We start from the raw sequence: 24471 nt of genomic DNA on the forward strand, positions 1-24471 counted from the left end.
ATAATATGTTGAGCCAATGGAAAAATGTAATTTACCAACACTGTAAAAAATGTCAGGCCTCTCCAATTTAAAATGTTCTAGTGACCGATCACATCTAAATTTTTCAATTTGGCCAACTAAAACATTTAGATGTGATCAGTCACTAGAAAATTTTGAATTGGAGAAATGTTTTACAGTGAAACTGTGTGGTTGGTCCAATTAAATATTTTAAATTGTAGTAACAATTGTTTATTTCTCACTGTCCCAAAAGACAAAAATGACTAAAAACATAAATAAGCAAAATACAGAAACAGACAACAGGGTTGACATTTTATCACATTACTTTATTAACAAGTAAATTCCAACACAGGATATTTGGGTGAAAATACCTTATTTTCAATAAGGAAAAACTATGTATACATTCAAGAAGTCTTCTGCATAACAGGATGTCTTAAAGTGGTGTAGAAAACGCGGCACTGCAAGCTAAAAATCTGCAAATAAAAATAAAAACTAACATTAATGACAAAGCTCCCCTGCATCACATCTGGCAAGAGACAGAACAGAAGTTTCTTCATTATATAATGAGGATGAGACGAATGAATGGACATCAGAAAATCACGAGCTTGCAGTGTTTGATATTAAAAGGCAATAACTCAAGCTCTGAAAGAGGCCGACGCCAAACGCACCGTGTTCAACAGTCGCATGCCGCACATATCACACAAATGACTTAATTTCCTTATTACCTATTTTTTTAGACATATAAGACATGAGGAAAATAAAACTATTGTCTACAGGCTACCATTAGATAATTATGTGGTAAACGAGAACACACTCATGAAACCAATGAATGCATGAACTCGTGATTCTACAAAATGTCTTTTAAACTTCATACCCGGTCATAAAGCAAAACTCTGGAGAATAATTTCAGTGCTAAATACTCACCAACGTCTTTGTGAGATGAATATCTCTATTCTCTTGGGAATGTCTGTGTCGGTCTTCAGCACCTGCTGGTTTAGCTCCGCTCGCGCTGCCGCTCCCGCGATCCGCATTTGAAATCTCCACACAAACGGTTTTCTTCAAGTGCATTTTGCGCATGCGTATACCGTTTTTCGTAGGACTTGTTCAGCCAACATGGATTTTTCACTTCGACTTCATAGATTGACTGAGCACAATTAAATATGTTCGGTGAATATACACGGGTTTCCTGTTCACAAACATTACAGGGTGCGTGCGCATCCTGGAGGCAGAAAGACAGATCGCTGCGCTGGTCCGCTACTGCAACAACCTTAAGTATTGAAGCTTTCCTTATTGTTTGTATATAACTGCTGACTCAATAAAACGTGATTTTAGTTGGATCTGTTTGTCTGTCTTTAATTTTGCAGTGTTGCTGTGATACATGTATGAATGATCATGTTAGGCTAGTAATGTACTAGCCGCATCTACTGGACAGCGCAAATTTGTTTTTATTTACGTTAAGCTTGTTTACGTTACTTTACGACCTGCCACATTTCATGAATGCACATATATACACAAAATACTAAACTGTAAATAAAATATTTGACAATGGATTACGTGGGAAGCCTTAGTACCTCCGACCGTGCCGATTATATATATAAAAAAACTTACTCTCAGCAATGGTGAGATCTTGCCAGATCCTTACGCTATACATGACGATCTGTGGATTGTGGATGACAAAAAATGGCCAGCAATTGAATGGCCTGATATATACAATTATCTAATTCAGACACCAAGTGTGTATACTAGAGAAAGTATTAGAGCGTACAAATCCCTCGATGCATACAACTACGTGCGGTCATGTGCAGCTTGTTAAATACTTTGATGCTGCACCGGATTTTTGCGTGTTGAGGTCAGGTGTGCTCCCTAGTCAAAGGCAAGGGATTAAAGCCAAGCCTTATGATGCCTGGGTGTATGTCCACAAGGCCCTTGGGTACATCCTCACGGCTAACTGCAAATGCATGGCAGGGTACGTCTACCTATCAAAATGTACCTGCAATAACAAAAATAATTTTTTGGCAAACGCATGCTTCCCCCTAGGTATTTTAAACATCAGGCACCCAGCACTGGCTCTGTTGGTACAATTAACCACGCAGCAACTCCTTGGCATTTTGACTTACAGACACGCCGCTACCAACCTACAACACGAGAGGTTTCTTCTTTCTGCCTCTCGGGTGCGTGCGCAAGCAGTGATGACGTCGCCGAGAAATCCATGTATACAATTTTAATTTTGAGTGAAGACCTTAATAAATTCCTAGGAGAGTAATAAATTCCTTTGAATGGGAGAGGGTTGTGGGGGGGGGGGGGGGGGGGTAGTGCGGGTGGATAATAAAACAGGTGTCCGAAACAGGTTTCCAGTCCAGTGGGAGGGAGGTGTGTGGTATTTTTATGGGGAAAAATTCATTTTTTGAATGGGGATTGTCTTCAGTCCTTATAGAGGATTCATTCTTTATGATAAAGTGATAATTCCTTACAAAATGTGTCTTTATTGTTATGTATTAAGCTACATACATGGCAAGTCTGTATGTAATATATAAATCGAACAGATCAGGGATGACTTGTGAACATTTGGATATTATGGATATTATATTATCTAGTCATATCAAATGTTAAACAATGCAGTAATGCCCTTTATGCACTGTTGATAATAGAGACCATGTGTTGAAATGTATTTGAGTTATGAAGGGGTTACCAAAGAGGTTAATTGGATTACCAAATGTCAGTTTACGATTTAATTACTGTTTGTTGCAGGCTGCACAACAACAACAACAACAACAAAATACTCCTTTGTCACAACAATCTTTCTGGTGGTTTTAAGACACCATCAAACTCTCTACTCTCCTGTCTATCCACAACACACACACACGCACACACACACACATGCATACTGTATACACTTGTCCTGTTGCTCAAAGCTGTGCAGACAAAAAAAGATGCAAGCGCTTTTGTGTACCAGTGCTGTCACAACATTGGTTTTCCCTGAGAAATAAATTCTGTGAGACAACACCTGCGAACTAAGTAGCTGAATAAACATTCTGTGATGGAGGAGAAAGAGGTGGGAGTTTCAATGACATGATAACAGAAGACAGATTACCATGGCAGCATAGAGAAAGCTTTATTTTAGCCTTGGCCTCAAACTACAAAACCAGAACACGATAAAGACATTTCCACACGGCGAAACAAGCTGCCACCGGTATTCTAAAAATATCAAACATATAATAGATCAACTGGCTTTGAAAAAGACACTGATAAAGATTTCTCACAGCTAGTGTGACACAAGTCTCAAAAAAGAAAATTCTTTCAAGGCTTATTGATTAATATTTGGGAGACATATACTGTAAGTGTCCACGAATCACGATAAATAAAATGATGTTTCTTATACTCTTTGCATTCATGTTGGTTTCATCACAAAAAAACGGACCTACTTTAGTAGGTGGCCTTAACAACTATGTACTAACATTTTAATTAATAATTTGATACAATGCACTTATTGTGTGTACATATATATATATATATGTTTTTACATTGTAGGCTACTTACATTTAAAAAAATACCTGCATATAATTACATCTGTAATTAATTTCTATAATTACACTGTTGACACTTCCCTTACACCTAACCCTACCCTTAAACTTATCCATTCCAATACACCTGCCGTATCCCCACCTCAATATCAGCAAAAGTGTTTTGTAATAAAATATGAACACAATAAGTACATTGTTATTTTTGAAGTAAGTACATAGTAGTTAAGGCCACCTAATATAAAGTTGGACCCAAAGAGAACTTTTATACCATTTTTAACAAATGTTTAAATCAAAAGTCTTTAACCCTGCTCCTGGAGACCTACTGTCCTGCAAAGTTTATATCCAACCTGCTTCACCACACCTGCCTGTAATTTCCAAGCAATCCTGAAGAGCTTGATTAGCTTGTTCATGTGTGTTTTATTTGGGTTGGAGCTGATCTCTGCAGGACAGTCAGCCCCCGAGAACAGGGTTGAAGACTCTGGTTTAATGACAAATGTTAAGTGGTGTGTAACCAAGTAAAAAGTAACTATAAATGAACTATTAACAATATAACTTCTTAACCATTATTTTCAAAGAGGGTTTTAAAAATAATTTTCAAAGTTCTCTGTTCACACCTCATGTATTCCTACAGTTCAGAACACTGGATTTTCATTCAGTGCACAAAGCGTGTAAAACTCTGTCCAGAAGCTTGACCTTTGAAACCCATCCATCACAGCAGCAACTAGATGGAGATGGAAGAGTGAAACACATGGGAGAAAATATTACTTCAAAGTATTAATCTTTGAGAAACAACCCTATAGTTTGCTTCAGACAAATACCAAATAACACATAAAAAAAGAAACAAATTCTTTCATCTGTCGACACTGTAATTTTCTTGAAGAAATAGGAACACAGTATCATAAATCAGCCTTAATCATCCTTCATTTCAGACATGGGGAAAAATTACAAAGTCAGAACATTTACAAAGTACAAAATTGCAAACTATACTTAGAACTGATTAATGTATAAATCACACCATTTCAAGATGGCTAAAGGAAAGGACAATTTGCTAAAAAAAAAAAAAAAAGGCATATACACGTTATACACAACACACACACACACACACACACACAGTCTCATACATTTAGTCTCCCTCATTTAAGGCTATGGTGGCCAAGGTGTATTGTGGTGTTTTAGCCAATACACTGCATTTTAAAAACCCATTTCCTTATCACTTAACTGTTGAATGGCACTGAACTAAACTACAATCCCACAATTTTCTCTATTTCAGAGGACCAGTCATTTCTGCTTTTTATATTTGATGTGGATTTTTTTCTTTTCTTTTTTTCGGTATATGTGTTTGTGTGGTTAATTTGGCAACATGCATCAATTACAAAAAACGACTTTTCCATAAATCCTTCCATTTTTTCCCCTACCTCATAGTGTGCTTTTCAAATAATGTGATATTTATAGAATTGTATATTTAGAGATTTGTCATAAAAATATCAGTACAGAATAGAAAATAATCATACTTGTCAAAACATGTAGGACCTAAGGAAAGTGTATTATTTAACATCTTACAATGTTTTGGTTAAATTATACAGATCACAAAGCACTCACAATAAATACATTTCTGAATCAATATTTCATAAGGGAACTAGTGGAGGATAATTCCTCAAAGAAAACAATCTAGTGCAGACAAACTTTGACACACTGAATAATTATCAATCTGTTAGTGCTCGTTTACATCTGCCACAGAAACAGCAGAAGATAGCATAAACATGTTAGAAAATATAAGCAATCTTCATCTGAACAAGGTCAGAAGGTGTGCCAACTGGTTAACCTGTTCCAAACATTGAAAGTGGAACTTCCATTAGACCTGCCGAATACTCTGTCAAGCTTGACTGGGATAACAGATGACTTTCTGAATGTAGTTCTTTGTTATTTGTTGTCTGCTTATCTAAAACTACTACAAAGGAATTGTTTGTTTTGCTGTTATTTATTTATTGAGGTAGCTTTCATTTCAATCAGTTTCTATTTTTTACTTTATGTTGGGTTCAGTCCTAATTAAGCCATTCTTGAATGTATGAATGGTTGTCTTGGAAACAGGATCCATATCCTCTGTTGGAGCGGTTTGAAATAAATGGCCAGACTTATGTTATCAGTCATCTACCCAAACAAAAACCTGCAAGACGAACCAGTTCAACTGTAGCTTTTGGCGGATGTCACTGACAACAAGAGAAATAACAGCTGCTGCTTAGCAGACAGGTTGTGTGTCTGAGTGAGAAATAACACTTTCTGCTTTTCCCCAAGACTTTTATTTGATATATCTGCCATACTCAGGTGGTCCTTTAGAAGGAATGGAGAGAGAGGAAAAAAATATTGATGAAAAGAAAAATTGCAAGTAGGGAGTGATAATAACAAAACAGAAGCAGACAGAAATGGAAGAGGTAAGGAAGGAGGGTGTGCACGCACTGAAGTATTTGTTCACTGTATATCCTGGGGGCACATAAAAAAATTATGAAGCTATGAATTCTGGTTCTGACCCCCAACGTTATCCTTGTGTATATGAGGAGGAGGAAAAAGAGAGAGAGAGAGAGAGAGAGAGAGAGAGAGAGAGAGAGAGAGAGAGAGAGAGAGAGAGAGAGAGAGAGAGAGAGAGAGAGAGAGAGAGAGAGAGAGAGAGAGAGAGAGAGTGTGAGAGAGATGGCCTCTTTGACTAGGCTAATACTTCTGTGCCTATTTGTGCATACATACTGTATATAAGTTAATTTGTTCTAACCTGCATTCTAATGCTGGTGAATCCAGATAATTCTGATTGAGGGAGCATGTACCCGCTGTACAGCTCATTTCTGATCTAATTCTGCCCAGCAAGATTTCATAGCAAGTGTGTCATTCGCAAAACCATTTAAAAAAAAAAAAAAAAAAAAACAACAACCATCAATTGTGTTTTGGAGTTCCCATTTATCACCTGGGCATACACTGCTTTTTGTCATATTTCTTATCTATTTTCACTGATCTATTGTTAGAAATAAAGTTCAATAAGTGTAATAATTTTTTCTCCAGAGTTGATCTATTGTTACTTAGAAAGAACTAATACTTTGTTAATACATTTCTAATATAACATATTTTTCATGGCTTACCAATTTAATAATTTCTAATGTGTGGTTTCATTTCTGAATTTTTCATAAATCCCTAATCTGTAAAATCTGAGTTATGAGAATATTTTTTTCAACACAGATTAGGTAGCACAAAATTTAAACTGGGACAACTGCCAACATACTTCTACGTATTAAATATAGTCATACAAGCATTCCAACAATCCAGTGGATAACGAGATAAACCAAGTATAAGCACATTCACATCTCATGTGCGTTCAATCCTTTTGAGGTTGAATTTTAAAGCACTTGGTATTACTGTGCAGATCCAGCTTTCATGTTTAGCATGAACCACTGAATAAATTAATCTCAGCACAAACAAGAGCTTAGCTTGCCTTTCATATATTCAAAGAGGCTTCGTTTGGGCCAGGCAAGAAGCCGAATATCCCAGGTGTGTCATCAGCTTCAGCAATAAGGAAGAAATCAATTAGAGAAACTTTTTGGTAGAGTTTTTGCTAGAATGTGTACTAGAACATTAGTTCCTCCAAGACAATCACGTCAAATTTCCCTCTACAGTTTATTATTTTCCTTTTACTTCATTATTTCCCATAGCATCTAGGTAGAGTCTTTCAATGCAGCTTGTTGACCATCATCACATCAGCTGGGGTGAATATTTCCAAGAGGCTGTTGATTCCGTTGATGACTGAATTGCCTTGCCCACCTGATACATCTTCATGTAGGATAACTTGTAGGAAATGTGCATCAAAAAAGAAGGAACACAGATTAAACATTGTCACCTGCAAGACCATGATGCTGTTATTATCAGAATATACAAAATAAGTACTCTCGTGGAGTCTTTTAAGCAAAGCTCATTAAGACAAAGATTATATTATACAACTCTAACAAAACAGTGAGCAAAATACAGACAATCACAACACTCAAAATAGACAATAAAAGCTGTACCATTTTGTAGCCAGAAAGCAGTACTCAATTGTTTGATCATGCAACATGCAGTATTTGGTTTCATAACATCAAATATACAAGAATATTTCTATTTCTCTATTAACAAATCCCATGCATGATAAGATCAGCTTCTGAAAAGTCCTCTACAGATTTTACACAATATAAATAAAGCTACATTTTTGCGCATCCCATGTACCGCACCTTTTGATTGTATCACAATGTTAAAAGTTGAAGAAACAACCATAGAAAGACACACCGACTTTAGGCAGAAAGAACAGACAAATGAGGTATTCTTTTACAAATAAAAATTAACACTGAAACACTGAACAAAGCATGTTGACACCATGAAAAAGAAGAACACATCTGGTGATCCAAACTCGTAAACAAGCGTACTGTCACAAGCACAAAGCTCATGGATCAAACTGGAGACACCTGCAATGCTAATGCTAACACGGTCCTACCGTGCTAACGGTGGTATAACTGAACTTTGCTATGGATGCCCCTGTGACCCCAGTGATCTCATCATCCCCTTCCCTTCTCTTCCTCCGGTTGAGGCACGGCCGCCTGCAACACCCAAAGGTGGTCAAGAGAGCCTTGCGGAAGCGGGTGTTCATGAAGCAGTAGATGATGGGGTTGACGCAGGCTGAGGTATAGGATAGCAGCTGAATGAAGGAGATGGGAGCTCCGGAGAGAGCGCGCTGGGCTGACTTTTGGTCGAAAGCCTTCCAGGTGTTGGCAGAGTACAGAGGCATCCAGCATATGAAGAACATGGCAACAATAATGATCAGCATTCGTATCACTCGTTTCTTAGCAATGAGCTTGGCCTCTGAGGTGTTGCTCCGTGGACGGTCTGTCTTGACAGTGCCTGAGGTGGTCAGAGCAGAAAGTTCCATAGCAGGGAGCTTTTTTGGAACCTGGATGTAACATCCATCGCTCTCATCAGGGCCAGGAGACATTGCACCATTCAACCCATTCTTTACGCCTGTAAATAAAAGAAGTGAAGAGATGAAGGAGGTGTACAGTCAAAATGTCTGTTATTTCTGTTTAGTTGCAGTAACACATTAGAATTTCGAATCGAAGTCAATGGAGAGACTGGAAGTGCAGAAAACAATCTCACATTACTCTGCATTCAAAGGTTCCTGAACTCTAGCTTTTGAATCTGTATAATGAGAAGACCTGTAACTGGATCTAAATGTCACAGATTGAACTCTTGGTTGAATTCAAAGAAACTTTTAAAGCTGCAGATTTGCAGTGCTGCAAGAAAGTGTTATGGTACAGTCTATTTAAAATGTTTTGACTTTTTTATAGTAAATTCATTTTGTTTTTGAAGAAAAGTTTTTGATAAATTTCTGTCGTAAAAACGGATTAGTTACTGTATTTAATTTGCTGCCATTTAAACAACACCATCTTCAATTAAAACAGAAAAACCCTGATGCGTTCCAGACCCCATCCGCACAGCAACAGCATCTGGTGGCCCGAGAACGCAAACCATGAAATAGGTTTGAAATACTTTTGAAACTACACCATCATCATCCCTGCGCAAACACCTAAAAAGGTGAATCCGTGAAAACGGTGACAGCATGTATGCAAGCATTACGTGTTCAACCTATAGACAAGCGTGTTTGAATACGTATGTGTGCATATGTGTTTTTATCTGTATAGAGGGGAAGGGAAGGAGGCCTTCACAGGGGAGTCTAGTTGACACGGTCTCTGCTGACACTTCAAGGCTGCGTTGTGGTCGTGTCTAGGTGCAGGTCCACCATCTGATCTGGATACGGCAGACTACAGTAAACCTCGGGATAAAAAGAGAGACTAACATTAGCGTAGATGCCATTCTTCTTATGATGTAACGAGTACATCAGGTGTTATGGGAAGTGTCCCCGGTTCCGGCTGACCTTAATGCAGCCTAAAACAATCATTTAACTGATTTGAATAATAGCAATTGATAATGTTCTATGTGTATGCCATAGTATAGAGATGCGTTTTTACTCTAGATTTAAACTGACAGAGAGTGTCTGCTTCCCGAAGAATGCTAGGAAGACCGTTCTAGAGTTTAGGTGCTAAATAGGAAAAGGATCGACCACCTGCAGTTGATTTTGATATTCTAGGTATTATCAACTGGCCAGAGTTTTGAGACCGCAATAGACGTGATGGAGTATAATGCGTTAAGAGCTCGTTCAGGTACTGGGGAGCTAAACCATTTAGAGCTTTGTAAGTAATAAGCAAGATTTTTAAACGTATGCAGTGTTTAATAGGGAGCCAGTGCAGTGTTGACAGAACTGGGATAATATGGTCATACTTCACTCGAGCTTCTGCGTTTTGGACCAGCTGCAGTTTATTTATTAAGCAAGCAGGGCAAATGTCCTCAAATGTCCTAACTGCAATGTCCACTGCAAGTACCACTTCCCACCTCACTGAAGTTGTCTAAAGCTTCTCCCTGAGATAACTTACATCCAGCACATCAGAGCTCAAATAACCTTAACACTCCGGGGAGGTACTCAGCATGACCTTAGTGCATTCAGTCCTCGCCATGGGAGATATGGGTCAAGCAGCCTCTCTCACAAAATGGAGAGAGAAGGCAATAGATCTGTTGAGCCTATTGAGAATCCTAAAGAAAGCCAGACACCTCACTCACAGCAGTTACATCATGCAAAAGGTTTCTAAAAAAATAAGAAAGGTCTCAAATTATGGCATGACAAAACTTGTGATTGACTGTTTGGCACACATGAAGCCAGGAAACATACCATAGCTAGTAAACGATACAGAATGTATATAGATACAGGAGATATTTCCATTTTGGCTTCACTGGCTCACTTCTGGAAATCCAAGTCACAGGTAACATCCAAATGATAAGTTTGAATTGGATTCAAGTGCTAGTAGAAAAAAACATTAGTTAAATGGAATATGCCTGGTGGCATTTTACTGAGCAATATTTTAGGAGTTTTCCAGACGGTTCATCAAGGTGAACAGGCATGCTTCAGACTACTCATGGCTTTGAAGGCTTAGTGAAATTGTGGTGTGAGGGCTTTTACAAAATAAATAAACAAAATCATACCACTAGAGTCTTTCTTCTGCTCCAGTTCAAACTGAATCCCTCTGTAAAGTTCCCTGGAAATGAGACCGTAGGCAATTATCATCACCACACCTGGGATGAAGAACAGAATGAAGAGCAACAAGACGTACCTAACAGAGAGAAAGAGAGCAAAATATTTGTAAATTAAAAGGTAGTGAATCAATAGAGATAAGATAAGTATAACAATGAAACCAAAAAACTGCACTTCAGTAGTGAACATGAGAGAACCCGAGAGATGAGTGGTACTGTGCTGCATTTTCCAAACGCATTGTAAGCTTAAGTGGATTATAAAAACCAGTAGGTCTGAGGTTCAGTTGAAGTTCTCTTATATTTAGAGTCCTGTAATCAGAAACCAACCTAAAGAAAGTAAGTGCCACAAAGTGGAAGAACAGGAAGAGTCCGGAAACAGAATGCTATGATCAAGGAGAAATTGCTGTCTTTCCACTTACAATTCTGTTTCAGTCTGTGTTCCTTGGTGACAAGAAAAACTTGATTCTTTGGCTTTTTTTGGAACTATTTTCATTATTATCTTACCTAAATATTACCTTAAAACTTAATCTAAGAAAAAAAGTCAACCTACTGAAGCAGTAGGTTTCTCTCCTCTCAACAAGTGATACTATCATATTAATACTGAAGTCTTCTGAGGGTATTGTCCACACCGTTGATAAATGACATGCAAGATGATTTCAGTTACCCGAATGAGCAGTATGATATATAGTTGTTACAGTTACTATTATTAAATATCTGATCACCTGAATACCACAAGTGACCGCTCAGAATCAATTATTTCAAAAGTGTCACACAAACTTAAGTACTGTTGTACTAAATTCTGAACGTAATGAATAGCTTTGATCTCATGTGGCTGTGGTGATATTCAGTACAACAGTATTATAATATTGTTTAACTAACTTTAGCAGTCAATTTGAATTATTTGCAAAGAACAACAAAAGGATTCAGTCACATATTTTTTAAACAATGTGATGTTATGGTCAGGACTGGCATAAAATAAGACAATGCAATACTTGAATGTCAAAATTTAAATTTAAACGCTGTATCAAGTAATATGATGTAATTTTATAATATTCAAATGACAGCGTGGGAGTGTTCCCTGAAAGCATCTATGCTACCCCGTTCCTCTGATCTTTTTCATTTATCAGACAGCTTTGTGCTTGAAGCTCCTTTCCATGCTGCACTTATCTGATATCAAAGACACTTTTCTATCCTCTTGTTTCCTGTGTGGCTTTCAAATTCATTACAATCTCCAGCACAAAGGCAATAAAAGCAATACTAATCTGACCAGGAAGTAGATGAGGTGAGATGAGGGTGTGATATTGGGAAGCACCTTTTTATGCAAAATAAATGTATAATGTGTGATCTCTAATAATACCTGTGTAATGTTTGAAGTTGTTGTTTTTTTTGTCAAGATTATATGATGACGTTCTTGTATTGTTTTGTTTTTGTTTGGTTGGTTTTTGTGTGGATAAGTACATTTAAGAGAATTTAGTTAGAACTACCTCTGGGTCCTCTTGATCTTCGCCGTCCGCATAGACAAATGCTTCAGATTTATCAACCGCTTTCGGGACCGGCTAGCTTAAACAATATGTAGGCTTGTACTTTCTTTGATTTATCTGACAGGACTGCATAACAAATGTGCTATTCCTTTTTAAACTTCAGTCCCTGGGCCATTGTATCCCACTTCTGACACCATGTTTTCTCGACCCCTTCAGTTGTTTATTTACTACCGTGTGCCCTCACTCTCCAGCCAACTCGCTCTTCTTTAAGGCACTAAGTACCTTAGTGTGACTTAAAGTGAAATATCACATACTTCTACTCTCTCTGTACTCAAGAGATACACACATTTAACACCACTGTTTAAAAATCTTGTGAATCTGTGCAAGCCTATGTCTCCACTTTGAAAGTCCTGAGAAATGTGAATTTGTATCGCTTTGCTGCAAGACAAACTCATTAGAGACTGCATAGTTGTGGTATAGAACATGACACTGTTCACAAACAGTTACTCTGTGGAAAAAAACAGTCAGAGAAGAGTATGAAAGAGTTGAGAAAAGACAGAGCAGTATATACTTTACAAAAAACACTTTGCTCAAACTGTAATGGCCGACATTCTTCAGAAAAAAGTAAGTTCTATGCACAACAAACACTGCAACAACTGTGGTAAACTAAACCCCTTTGAGAGATGATGCAGGTCAACACCAGCATAGCCCAGGATCCAGCAAAGGGATAGAATACAAATACTTTAAGAGATCAACGGAGCAATGGTTTGCTGGACAGCCTTGGAAATTTGTAGTTGATGACATTCTCATCTGGGGCGGACACGTGAAGAACACGATGATCATTTGCGACAGGTACTGAACAAAATTTGTGACATCAACATGAAACTCAACCCTGACAAATGAAGGTTCAGAGTCAATTTGGTCCAGTATGTTGGTCACTTGCTAATTGCCGATGGTGTCAAAAATTCTATTCAATTCAATTAAAATTTATTTGTATAGCGCTTTTCACAATACACATTGTTTCAAAGCAGCTTCACAGAAAGTGCAAAGAAAAATGTTAGGATAAGTTAATCAATCATGTATTATTTTAGGCCATAACAACGCTGGCGTTGAGTCGTCTCTTCACAGGCGTTGAGTCGTCTCTTCACAGGCGTTGAGTCGTCTCTTCACAAAAATGACCCTTAAAAAAAAACTAAAGCTTTATGTGACATGCCAACACCTCAGCAGTAAACAAGCACTGCAGCAATTCTTGGGCATGACAAATTACTTGTCAAAATTCATTCCTCGGTACAGTGACATCACTGTTCCTTTAAGACAGTTTCCTCATCAGGATTCAGAGTGGTACCAACATGACAAAGCTTTTGGCAAATCCCCCAGTTCTGCAGTATTTTGATATGTCCATACCAGTGGTTCCCTTTCAAAGGGAACTCGCATTGCGTCAAAACGCTATGGGGAACGCCTCAGCGTGATTGATGACTGAAGCACCAGTACATTCACGGCAATCATATTCCCGGCGACAGCCATGACGTCATACTAGTGCCACCCCGAAGTAGGCCTATAAAAGAGGCGACAAGAGAACATGTCATCCTCTTCTTCGTCTTCAGGGACCGAATTTACAGTAGTCACGGTTATCATCATGGCAAGTGAAAAGCATTTCAGAAAGTTTGCCGATCCTTGTTCTGACACCGGAGGACTCACAAGATCTGTGTGTATCCTGTCTGGGTGAAGAGCATGCACACTCTGTCCTTGAGGGGTCCGTTTGCGTGCACTTTGAGCGTCTTCTGATGAGGACGCTCTGCTCAGAGAACAGGGGCAGCTTTGCCTGGCGGCTCGGGTCCCGCTCGCGCTGAGGCAGAGTGGAGACTGAGCTCGTGGGGCTCGCAGCTGGAGCTTGCTGAGGAGTTGGAGAGAGTGAATCTCTCACGCCCCTCTGTGGCTGACAAGGGCGTGCTGCTGGAGGATGATGTATTATCCCTTACGTCATAGGATCCAACGGCCAGTACTCTGTTGGCATCTAGCCAAGATGAGGAGGAGGAGGCTGAAGCAGGTAAGGATGCGGAGATGGCTGAACCTGCTCAGTCCCCCTGCCCGTGTATGCTTAGCTGGTGGAAGTAATGGAGTGTGCTACGGCAAGGCTTGATTTGCCATGGCAACGTGGCAGAGAGGAACCCGCTCGTTGGTAGGCTCAACGAGCGTTTCTTCTCGGGCCACAGACCACCGTCTCCGATGAGCCTTCCATTCCTTCCTGATCTCCATTCTGAGATCGAGAAGGCATGGAAGAACCCATATTTGGCACGCATCCATCGCCATCGGCATACAAATTATGCAGATGTTGAGGGGATACATGAGCACAGGTGTGTGTCGATGCCTCCCATCTCGATTTGTGGATCGCAGGCAGGGCCAGATAGAGAGTGTCGCCTTTCGAGCACCGTGTCAGGCAAGGATCAGGTCTCAGAGACGCCGCGACTCAAGGCAGAAAAAGCAGGACCTTAGAGAGGTGATAGAGTACAGACGTGACCAGGGGACTGGGTCTGGTAGAGGCAGATAACATCGCCTCCCTCTCTGACAACTACCCTCTTTTTCTGCCTTCCCCCCTTTCTTGTTTTTAAGCATCAGGAGGACCTGGGCTGGACCAATAATGATATCATTGTTCTGACGGTCTGGCTAAGGCCTTTTGTTTAATAAAGAGAAGTCATTGAGCATTGTAGGCCTCCTTTTAATATTAAAGTGGTGAAGGCTTCCGCTCGTTGGATACAGGTAAGAGCTGTTTATTTCCTCCTAATAGAGTGAGTAATTTTGAAGAGGTGTCAGTTCATAACAGCATAACAGAGTTGTTGGTTGTTTGGCCTCCTTTAGCTGGCCTCTAGGGGGCGTGGATAGGCCATAGATCCCCTAAAAGAGGGTGTGTAATGGGCCTCCTTTCCCTCAGGTTCACGAAGTGTTGTTGTTTGTTGTGTTTTGGAACCCATGGTGGGCGTGGCAGACTTCCTCTCGGTTTGAGAGTTTTTGCTGAAGTCTCCGCCCCCAGAGCTCAGCATAGAATATGTATTATAGTAGAGAAGGCCAATTTATTGTACGCCTCTTGCTTTTTGAGCTTTGTTGTTGGGTTAACTAGACACCGTTTTCTGTGCACATAGATTTCGGGGTGATGGTGAGTGGTTTCCTCCTAGTCAGGGAGTCATTTTACTGAGGCCTTCGCTTTCTATGTTAGTCTAGTAAATATGTGTGAGCTCTGTAGGCCTCCTCTCATGTGAGAATAGTTCTGTTGAGTCCTCGCCTCATCCTGCTGTTGATTTTTGAAATTAGCACAGGTTAGACGGATATGGATGGTAAGTGTGGTAGATTTCCTCCTGATCTGGGAGTCATTTTGCTGATGCCTCCTCTCCCAGGGAATATTTTTGGTCTGATTATTTATCTCACTCTAAGGAGTTCGGTGTGTTTATACGAGTGTTAGGCCCTTCTTATGTGAGAGTCTTGCTGCTGAAGCCTCCGCTCTCTTTAGAGCCTTCACTCTTCTGGAGTGTTTTTGACATGTTTATATAGTTGCTGTGCCGCTGCTTGGTTTTGAGCTTATCTGATTAAACCAGAAAATCTCAATATTAGTGAACAAAAACAATTTCTAAAACTAGGTCTTCTAAACATTAGATCGCTCACACCTAAGGCGCTTATTGTAAATTAAATGGTCACAGATAATAGTTTCGATGTACTTTGCCTTACTGAAACCTGGCTTAAGCCAAATGATTATTTCGGTCTTAATGAGTCTACTCCACCAGGATACTGTTATAAGCATGAGCCCCGTCTGATTGGTCGTGGCGGCGGTGTTGCAACAATCTATAGAGATATTCCTAATGTTACCCAGAAAACAGGTGACAGGTTTAATTCGTTTGAAGTACTAGTGCTAAATGTTACGCTCTTAGATGTAAGAAAGAAATCCGTATTATCTCTAGCCTTGGCTACTGTATATAGACCTCCAGGGCCCTATGCTGATTTCCTAAAAGAGTTTGCAGACTTTCTCTCAGATCTATTGGTCAACGTCGATAAAGCATTAATTGTTGGAGATTTTAACATACACGTAGATAACACAAATGATGCGTTAGGGGCTGCGTTTACAGATCTATTAAATTCCTTTGGGGTCAAGCAAAACGTCACTGGTCCCACTCATCGTCTTAATCACACACTAGATTTAATTATATCACATGGAACCAACCCAACCGATATAGATATTATACCGCAAAGTGATGATGTCACTGACCATTACATGGTAACTTGCATACTGCGTACTGCTGAAATCTGTCATGTTGCGCCACGTTATCGGCCAGGCAGAACAATCCTTCCAACCACTATAGATAGATTCTCAAATACCTTACCTGATCTGTCTCAGCTGCTAAGTGAACCTAAACAAACAGATGAACTAGAGGAAATGACTGGAGAAGGCCATGGAGGAGTACATCAAGGAGGCGCTGGAGCAAGGCTACATCTGTTCATCCACCTCCCCTGCTGCTTCGAGCTTCTTCTTCGTGGCAAAGAAGGACGGAGGCTTGCGGCCTTGTATTGACTACCGGTCATTGCCGTCATGTTGCGGAGGTCCTACAAAGCCTGAGGAACTACCAGCTCTACCTCAAGGCCGAGAAGTGCTCCTTCCACCAGCCCTCTGTGCAGTTCCTCGGGTACAACATTGATCACAGTGGCATCAGGATGGATGAGAGGAAGGTGGAAGCCATCCGGTCTTGGCCAACTCCCACTTCCGTGAAGGAACTGCAACGATTCCTGGGTTTCGCAAATTTCTATCGACGCTTCATTCAAAACTACAGCTCCATCGCCAGTCCCCTCACCAGCCTTCTCCGCAACAAGCCCAAGTCTCTGTCCTGGACCCCATACGCCACCCATGCCTTCCAGACCCTGAAGGACATCTTCACGACAGCTCCCCTCCTGGTCCATCCTGATCCCAAGATTCCCTTTGTCGTGGAGGTGGACGCCTCCACCACCGGGGTGGGTGGGGTCCTTTCTCAGCAGCAGGGGAACCCCAGCCGTCTCCATCCATGTGCCTTCTTCTCCCGCAAGCTCAGCCCGGCGGAGGTTAACTATGACATCGGCAACCGAGAGCTCCTTGCCATCAAGCTCGCGCTGGAGGAGTGGAGGCACTGGCTAGAGGGCTCCAAACATCCGTTCCTGGTCCTGACTGATCATAAGAACCTGGGGAATCTCCGAGAGGCAAGAATACTCAACCCCCGACAGGCTCGCTGGGCACTCTTCTTCACGAGGTTCGACTTCCACATTTCCTACCGGCCAGGGGCCAAGAACATCAAGGCGGATGCCCTTTCCCGCATCCACGGCCCAGAGGAACGTTCAGAGGAAGAAGAGGAACCCATTCTCCCCACGAAGCTCTTCCTCAGTCCCATCACATGGTCAGAAGAGACCCTGCCCTCTACCAATGCCTCCACCAACATGCCGCCGGGCTGTCCTCCGGGCTTGCAATACATCACTCGAGCACAACGCATCCCTCTGGTTCACTCTTCACACACATCACTGGGCACTGGTCACCCTGGGGTCAATAAAACCCTCTCGCTGCTACGCCAGCGTTTCTGGTGGCCACACATGCCAGCTGATGTCAGAAAGTACGTGCGGGGATGCCGGGAATGCGCCATGGCTAAAAGCCCTCGACACCTGCCAGCTGGGAAACTCCTGCATCTGCCCGTTCCCAATCGTCCGTGGTCACACCTAGGGGTGGACTTCATCACAGACCTGCCCAATTCTGAGAACTGTACCTGTATCCTCGTAGTGATTGATCGCTTCTCGAAGTCCTGCCGGCTGCTCCCACTACTAGGACTTCCCACAGCCCTAGAGACCGCGGAAGCCATGTTTAACCACGTCTTCCGGTATTATGGCATTCCCGAAGACATCGTATCTGACAGAGGTCCTCAATTCATTTCCAAGGTACGGAAGGCCTTCTTCGCACTCCTAGGTGTGACCGTCAGCCTCACGTCCGGATACCATCCTCAGACGAACGGGCAGATGGAAAGAAAGATCCAGGAGATTGGCCGTTTCCTCCTTACCTTCTGTCACGGCTACCAGGACTCCTGGAACCAGTTCCTAGGATGGGCCGAGTACGCACAGAACTCACTTCGATAACCCACCACCGGCCTGACACCTTTCCAGTGCGTACTCGGCTATCAACCGCCCCTCTTTCCCCCCTCTTCCGTCCGGGGAACCCTCCGACGTCCCTGTGGTTGACTACTGGTTCCGGGAGAGTGAGAGGGTCTGGGACTCAGCCCATCACCAACTACAACGGGCACTCTGCAGACGCAGGTTGACAGCCGACCTTCACCGCTCCAATGCTCCGACGTTCCAGGTGGGGCAGAAGGTCTGGCTGTCCACCCGGGACATCAGACTGCGTCTGCAGTGTAAAAAGTTGAGTCCCAGGTTCATTGGCCCCTTCGAGATCCTGCAGCAGATCAATCCGGTGACGTACAAACTCCAACTACCCCCTCAGTACCGGATTCACCCCACTTTCCACGTGTCTCACCTGAAACCTCACTACCCCTCTGTTTCTGTTTCCCCAGAGCCTGGCGTTACTCCGGAGCCTCCCCCTACACTTCTCGTTGACGACGGCGCAGCATATCAGGTCCAGGACATCTTGGACTCCCGGTGTCGTGGTGGTCAACTCCAGTACCTGGTAGACTGGGAGGGGTACGGCCCTGAAGAAAGATTGTGGGTACCCAGGCATGACATCCTTGACCGGAATCTACTAGAGACATTCCATGCTACCCGCCCTGATCGACCGGCACCGCGGGGTAGAGGTCGACCACCACGGCGTCTGGGTCCTCGGCCCTCAGGAGATGGCCGTGGAGGGGGGGTAATGTTACAAGCACACCAGGCTCCACCTCCTCACTACCACAACGATCCCAATCACCAGAGTACTGAGCACACACACCTGCACGTCATCACCACAGTAATCACCACCTGCACTTAAGCCCCACGCTCACACTCTGTCACTGTCCGGTATCGTTTGCACATGACCCTACATGCTTGCTTCCTCTGACTCACCTGATAACCTACCTGATCTCCTACGAACCCTGAGTGTCTCCTCATCTCGTCCTGTCTCCTGGTCTTCGTCTCCTTCGATCCATTGTTCCTGTGTTCAAGATTCCAAGACGTATCGTATTATCAACATATCCAGCATTACCAGAAACTCTCACTCTGACTCTCACCGCACCTGTTCACTTCCTGGTTCAGTAATAAACTCTGTTTTCACTTGCCTTTGTTCTCCGTGTCACCTCTGTTTGTAACAGGTGTTCAGGGACAGGCATTAAACTGGTTTAGATCGTAATTATCAGACCGCTACCATTTTGTCTGTCTAAATGGGGAAAAATCAAAGATAACGTCAGTAGACTATGGGGTGCCGCAAGGATCCGTGCTAGGCCCACTGCTATTCTCAATATATATGCTGCCACTTGGTAATATTATAAGAAAACATGGAATTAATTTCCACTGCTATGCTGATGACACTCAATTATATATTTCATCACGACCAGATGAAAACGCTAAATTATGTAAACTGACAGCGTGTGTTGAAGATATTAAATACTGGATGACGTGTAATTTTCTGCTATTAAATTCAGATAAAACGGAGGTATTACTTATTGGTCCAAAAAACTGCCCACAAAACCTCTCACAATACAACTTTAACTTGGAAGGATGTCCTGTCACTTTATCCACTACAGTAAAAGACCTGGGTGTTATATTAGACCGCAACTTGTCTTTCGAAAATCATATTTCATATGTTACGAGAACGGCATTTTTCCACCTTAGAAACATTGCAAAGCTACGTAACATGCTATCTATTTCTGATGCAGAAAAGTTAGTTTGTGCATTCATGACCTCGAGACTAGATTACTGTAATGCTTTATTAGCTGGTTGTCCTGCATCATCAATAAACAAGCTACAGTTAGTCCAAAACGCAGCTGCTATAGTTCTTACTAGGTCAAGAAAATATGATCATATAACACCAATTTTATCATCTCTACACTGGTTACCTATTAAGTTCCGTATCAATTACAAAGTATTGCTACTGACATATAAAGCCCTAAATGGTTTAGCTCCAGTGTATTTAACGGATCTTCTATCGCCCTACAATCCATTGCGCTCTTTAAGATCACTAAACTCGAGGCTTCTGGTCATTCCTAGGATATCTAAGTCCACTAAAGGAGGGAGGGCATTTTCACATTTAGCTCCTAAACTCTGGAATTGTCTTCCTGATTTTGTTCGAGGTTCAGACTCGCTGTCCCAGTTTTAAAACTAGATTAAAGACGCATCTCTTCAGCCAAGCATTCACATTATAATTACCTTTTATACTACAGTTAAATCGGATCAAAAGCATTAATATTCTGAAAGGCAGCTATGCTAATTATTTCCCATCTGCTTTTCTGTTGTTATCTCGGGACACTAGTCCCGAGGTAACTAGTTTGTCAGCTCCAGTTTGTATCCAGCCTCTCATGGAGACTTCAGATGCCCCAACACCTGTGATGAGACGACTCGACGCCTGTGAAGAGACGACTCAACGCCAGCTTTGTTATGGCCTAAATTAATACATGATTGATTAACTTATTCTAACATTTTTCTTTAACATTCTCTTTCTAACATTTTTCAATGTACATTTATGAAATGCACTTTCTATAAAGCTGCTTTGAAACAATGTGTATTGTGAAAAGCGCTATACAAATACATTTGAATTGAATTGAATTGAATTATCTAGACTTTGTTCTGCTGGAGTGAGAATTGTGGCAAGGAGGTTGCTCGTTTAGAGCGTTTCTTTTAGACCTCTCGCTCTCACACTTAGATATGATCTTCAAACATTGTAAGGAGCTTGTAGAACAGCACCTCTGTGTCATGGAAACAAAAATGCTGCGGTGGATCCCTGGCATCACACGCTTCGACTGAAGTGATACACGACGACCAGTTTCACATGCGATTGGAAAACTAGTGACCATCTCATGTGGAAGATCTACCGTACCGCCATCCGTCCCATTGCTCTTTATAGTGTTGGCCTGCGACGAAAGAATTAGAACAGCGCCTCTGTGTCATGGAAACTAAAATGCTGCGATGGATCTCCGGCATCAATCGCTTCAACTACATCTGTAATGACGAAGTTTCTCCAGCAGTATTGTGTTACCTCAATATCTGACACGCTACGTGAAGCCCGGCTCTGGTGGTACTACCATGTCCTGTGCACTGACCATACAACACTTGCCAAAACGACACTTCCAGCTGGAATTCAGCAGAGAGTGAAAGAAGGGACGACCGAAGCAGCGCTGGCTTGAAGCGCTGCACAACCACCTCAAGCTTACCAGTTTGCATCCCAATCAAGCCGAAGATCGCATTAAATGGAGCCAGTGATCCAGAAAAGCGGACCCTGCCACTACGCAGGATAAATACTAAAGAAGAAGAAGAAAAAGAAGAAACAAGGACTTTGCTCCCTGTGACCATGGTTCAGTGTGTTGTCCACACTAATGTAAAATAAACCAGGGCTACGAACCGGTTCAAGGAATGAAAACAAAAACAGGAAAAGAATGATATTTTAATAGGAACACAAAATTTCAAGTTCAATCATTCTGAACAGAAATGCTTATTTAAAATGTCCATTAATCGGTTAATGACGTTGTTTTATCATGCTGTTAAATTAGCAAGTTTGAAGTTTATTCAAGTATGCTATTAGTACACTTCTTTTAAATTAAACTTGCCTATTTAAGTTAAATTAGCAAGCTTGAAGTTTATTCAAGTATGCTATTGGTACACTTCTTTTAAATTAAAAAATAAGAAAGTATACTTTTAGTCTCTTTTTATGTGCTTCTCAGAAAATATAAAATTGCACTTAAAGGAACACGCCGACTTTTTGGGACTTCATCTTATTCACTGTATCCCCCAGAGTTAGATAAGTCCATATTTACCATTCTCATCTCCTTGTGTGCCATAACTCTGTCTGAAGCACCCACCACTAGCCTAGCTTAGCACAAAGACTGGAGGTAAACTGCTCAATAAGTGACAAAATAACGCCAACATTTTCCTATTTACATGTTGTGATGTGTATAGTTACATCGTGTGCTAAGACTGACGGAAAATAAAAATGAAAATTTTCTAGACTGATATGGTTAGGAACTATACTCTCATTCTTGTGCAGTAATCATGGAACTTTGCTGCCATACTATGGGTGCAGAGGCGCAATGATATTACGCAGCACCTGAAAATAGGCTAACATCCGTCAAAATAACCAACGTGACAACCTGCTTGCACAGAAAGCGTGCTGGGGACTATTTTCAGGTGCTGTGTAATATCATTGTGCCTGAGCACCCATGGTATGGCAGCAAAGTTCTATGATTACTAGTTTAAGTTTACTACTGTTACACTTAAACTTATACTTTTACAAAAAATTCGGCCAATTTAGTCCCAAGTAGTACTGAAACAGTACACTTACAAGTTTACTACTAGTTTACTACTAGTTCTAGTCACAAGCTGTATAAAGCTATTTAGTATAAGGTTCTATTAAAGTTCATGTAACGTTGTTTGTTTGTGTGGGAAGAAGGAGGTGGGAACCGGCGAACGTTTAAAAACTTTTAATCAAATAACAAACACAAAATGAAAGTAAAAGCGGCAGGCCCTCACGGACGACTGCCGCGCACACACATAACGAAACGTAAACAAAACACAACTTAAAATCCAGTCCTGGTCCTCTCTCGTCCTTCACTGGAGCCGCTCGTCCTTATATGCCTCCGTGCTCCCTCATGAGAGGACTCGAGACCGGTGTGCCTCGCAGGTGACGCTCATTCTCAATCACGCACACCGATCTCGCTCGCTCCTCCCATGTCTCTCGCTCGTCCACCTCGCCACATACCCCCAACACCCCTCGTAGGCCGGGGAGTACCCCGCCACTACGCCTACTGCCCCCCCCCCCCCCCCCCCCCCCCCGGGTAGCCCAATCTCTGCATCCGGGGATATGGGCCGGCGAGACGAGAGAACGTGAGACGGAGACCCCCAGAGCGACCGACGAGAGAGTGAAGAGAGGGGAAAAAAAATTCTGCTCCGGTTCCCGGACCCACGGCCACTCGGTCCTCAGCCAGCCGAGAGGCTCTTCCTCGAGGTGCCATGCGATGGTACTGGACGCTCGGTGGATGGCTTGATCTTCCTCCGCCCCCTGGCGGCCGGTGGTGGCTCCTCCTATTGAGGGAGCCAGCAGCGAGTCCCGCGCTCCCTGCTCCTCCCCGAAATAGCGGACGGCAGCAGGCTCCAGCTCACAGCGAGCGCTGGTAACTCCTCCGCTCCCGGCAGCAAGCTCTCTGTCCCACCGGATCTTCACTTGCTCCAGCACCACCGCCTCGGGCAGCCACTCGCGGTCCTCATCCATCCACGCTGCCCGACCTCCTCAGCACCGGGCTCTTCGACAGCATGTCCCTCCTTCTTCCCGGGTTTCGGCACCAATGTATGGTTGTTTGTTTGTGTGGGAAGAAGTAGGCGGGAACCGGCGAACGTTTAACAACTTTTAATCAAATAACAAACACAAAATGAAAGTAAAAGCAGCAGCCCCTCACGGACGACTGCCGCACGCACACATAATGAAACGTAAACAAACCATAACTTAAAATCCAGGCCTGGTCCTCTCTCGTCCTTCACTGGAGCCGCTCGTCCTTATATGCCTCCGTGCTCCCTCATGAGAGGACTCACAGGTGACGCTCATTCTCAATCACGCACACCGATCTCGCTCACTCCTCCCATGTCTCTAGCTCGTCCACCTCGCCACAGTTCAGTTATAACGTTTTTAAAAAATGTTTAAGCCCTGAAAGACACTACCACAAAACAAATAATGAGGTGAAAAGGCTATTATGATAGAAATGCTCATTAGCTCATGGTTTTGACAGACTAGCAATTGTAAATTCCTCTGCTCAGCAACCAAATAGCTAATAGCTACATCGTTACATCACAGGGTGACAAGTACATAAGGAACAGACGGCATCTCCTTCATGTCTTAGAACCTTCTCCAGTTGACTTTAAGGAGCTTTTCCCAGTAGTGACTCATGCTGTACACCATCCAGTACTGAAGGACCCATGCAGCAACCACAGTCTCCTAAAGTGGATTGTTACACTGACACAGATGGCAAACATTCAGTGGACACTCGCTCTGGAAGAGTTAGCTGTCCAAGCCAATGTTACAAAGACTATGTTATGGCCTGATTGAGATGTTATATGCACATTGCACACCTATATTTCATTATGCATATTATTCACATATTGTTTGCAAACAACTGAACGACAAGACTTGTTCTGTGATTCTGTCATTCAAA

At 42.2% G+C, this 24471-nt stretch overlaps 1 protein-coding gene across 1 annotated transcript in view; it reads right to left on the bottom strand.

Annotated features, from left to right (window-relative positions):
• Positions 1 to 8004: 8004 nt before the first annotated feature.
• The window catches only part of cckbra (cholecystokinin B receptor a), a gene marked incomplete at both ends in the record, with an annotated part of 66042 nt that continues 49575 nt past the window's right edge, over positions 8005 to 24471 (bottom strand). Inside the window, 2 exons of the mRNA XM_079813657.1 lie at positions 8005 to 8540; positions 10614 to 10741. Coding sequence (XP_079669783.1) covers positions 8005 to 8540; positions 10614 to 10741 — 664 coding nt within the window. The remainder of the gene's footprint in view (positions 8541 to 10613; positions 10742 to 24471) is intronic.

This window comes from Gobio gobio (assembly GCF_949357685.1).
Source record: "Gobio gobio genome assembly, chromosome: 3".
Taxonomy (NCBI): domain Eukaryota; kingdom Metazoa; phylum Chordata; class Actinopteri; order Cypriniformes; family Gobionidae; genus Gobio; species Gobio gobio.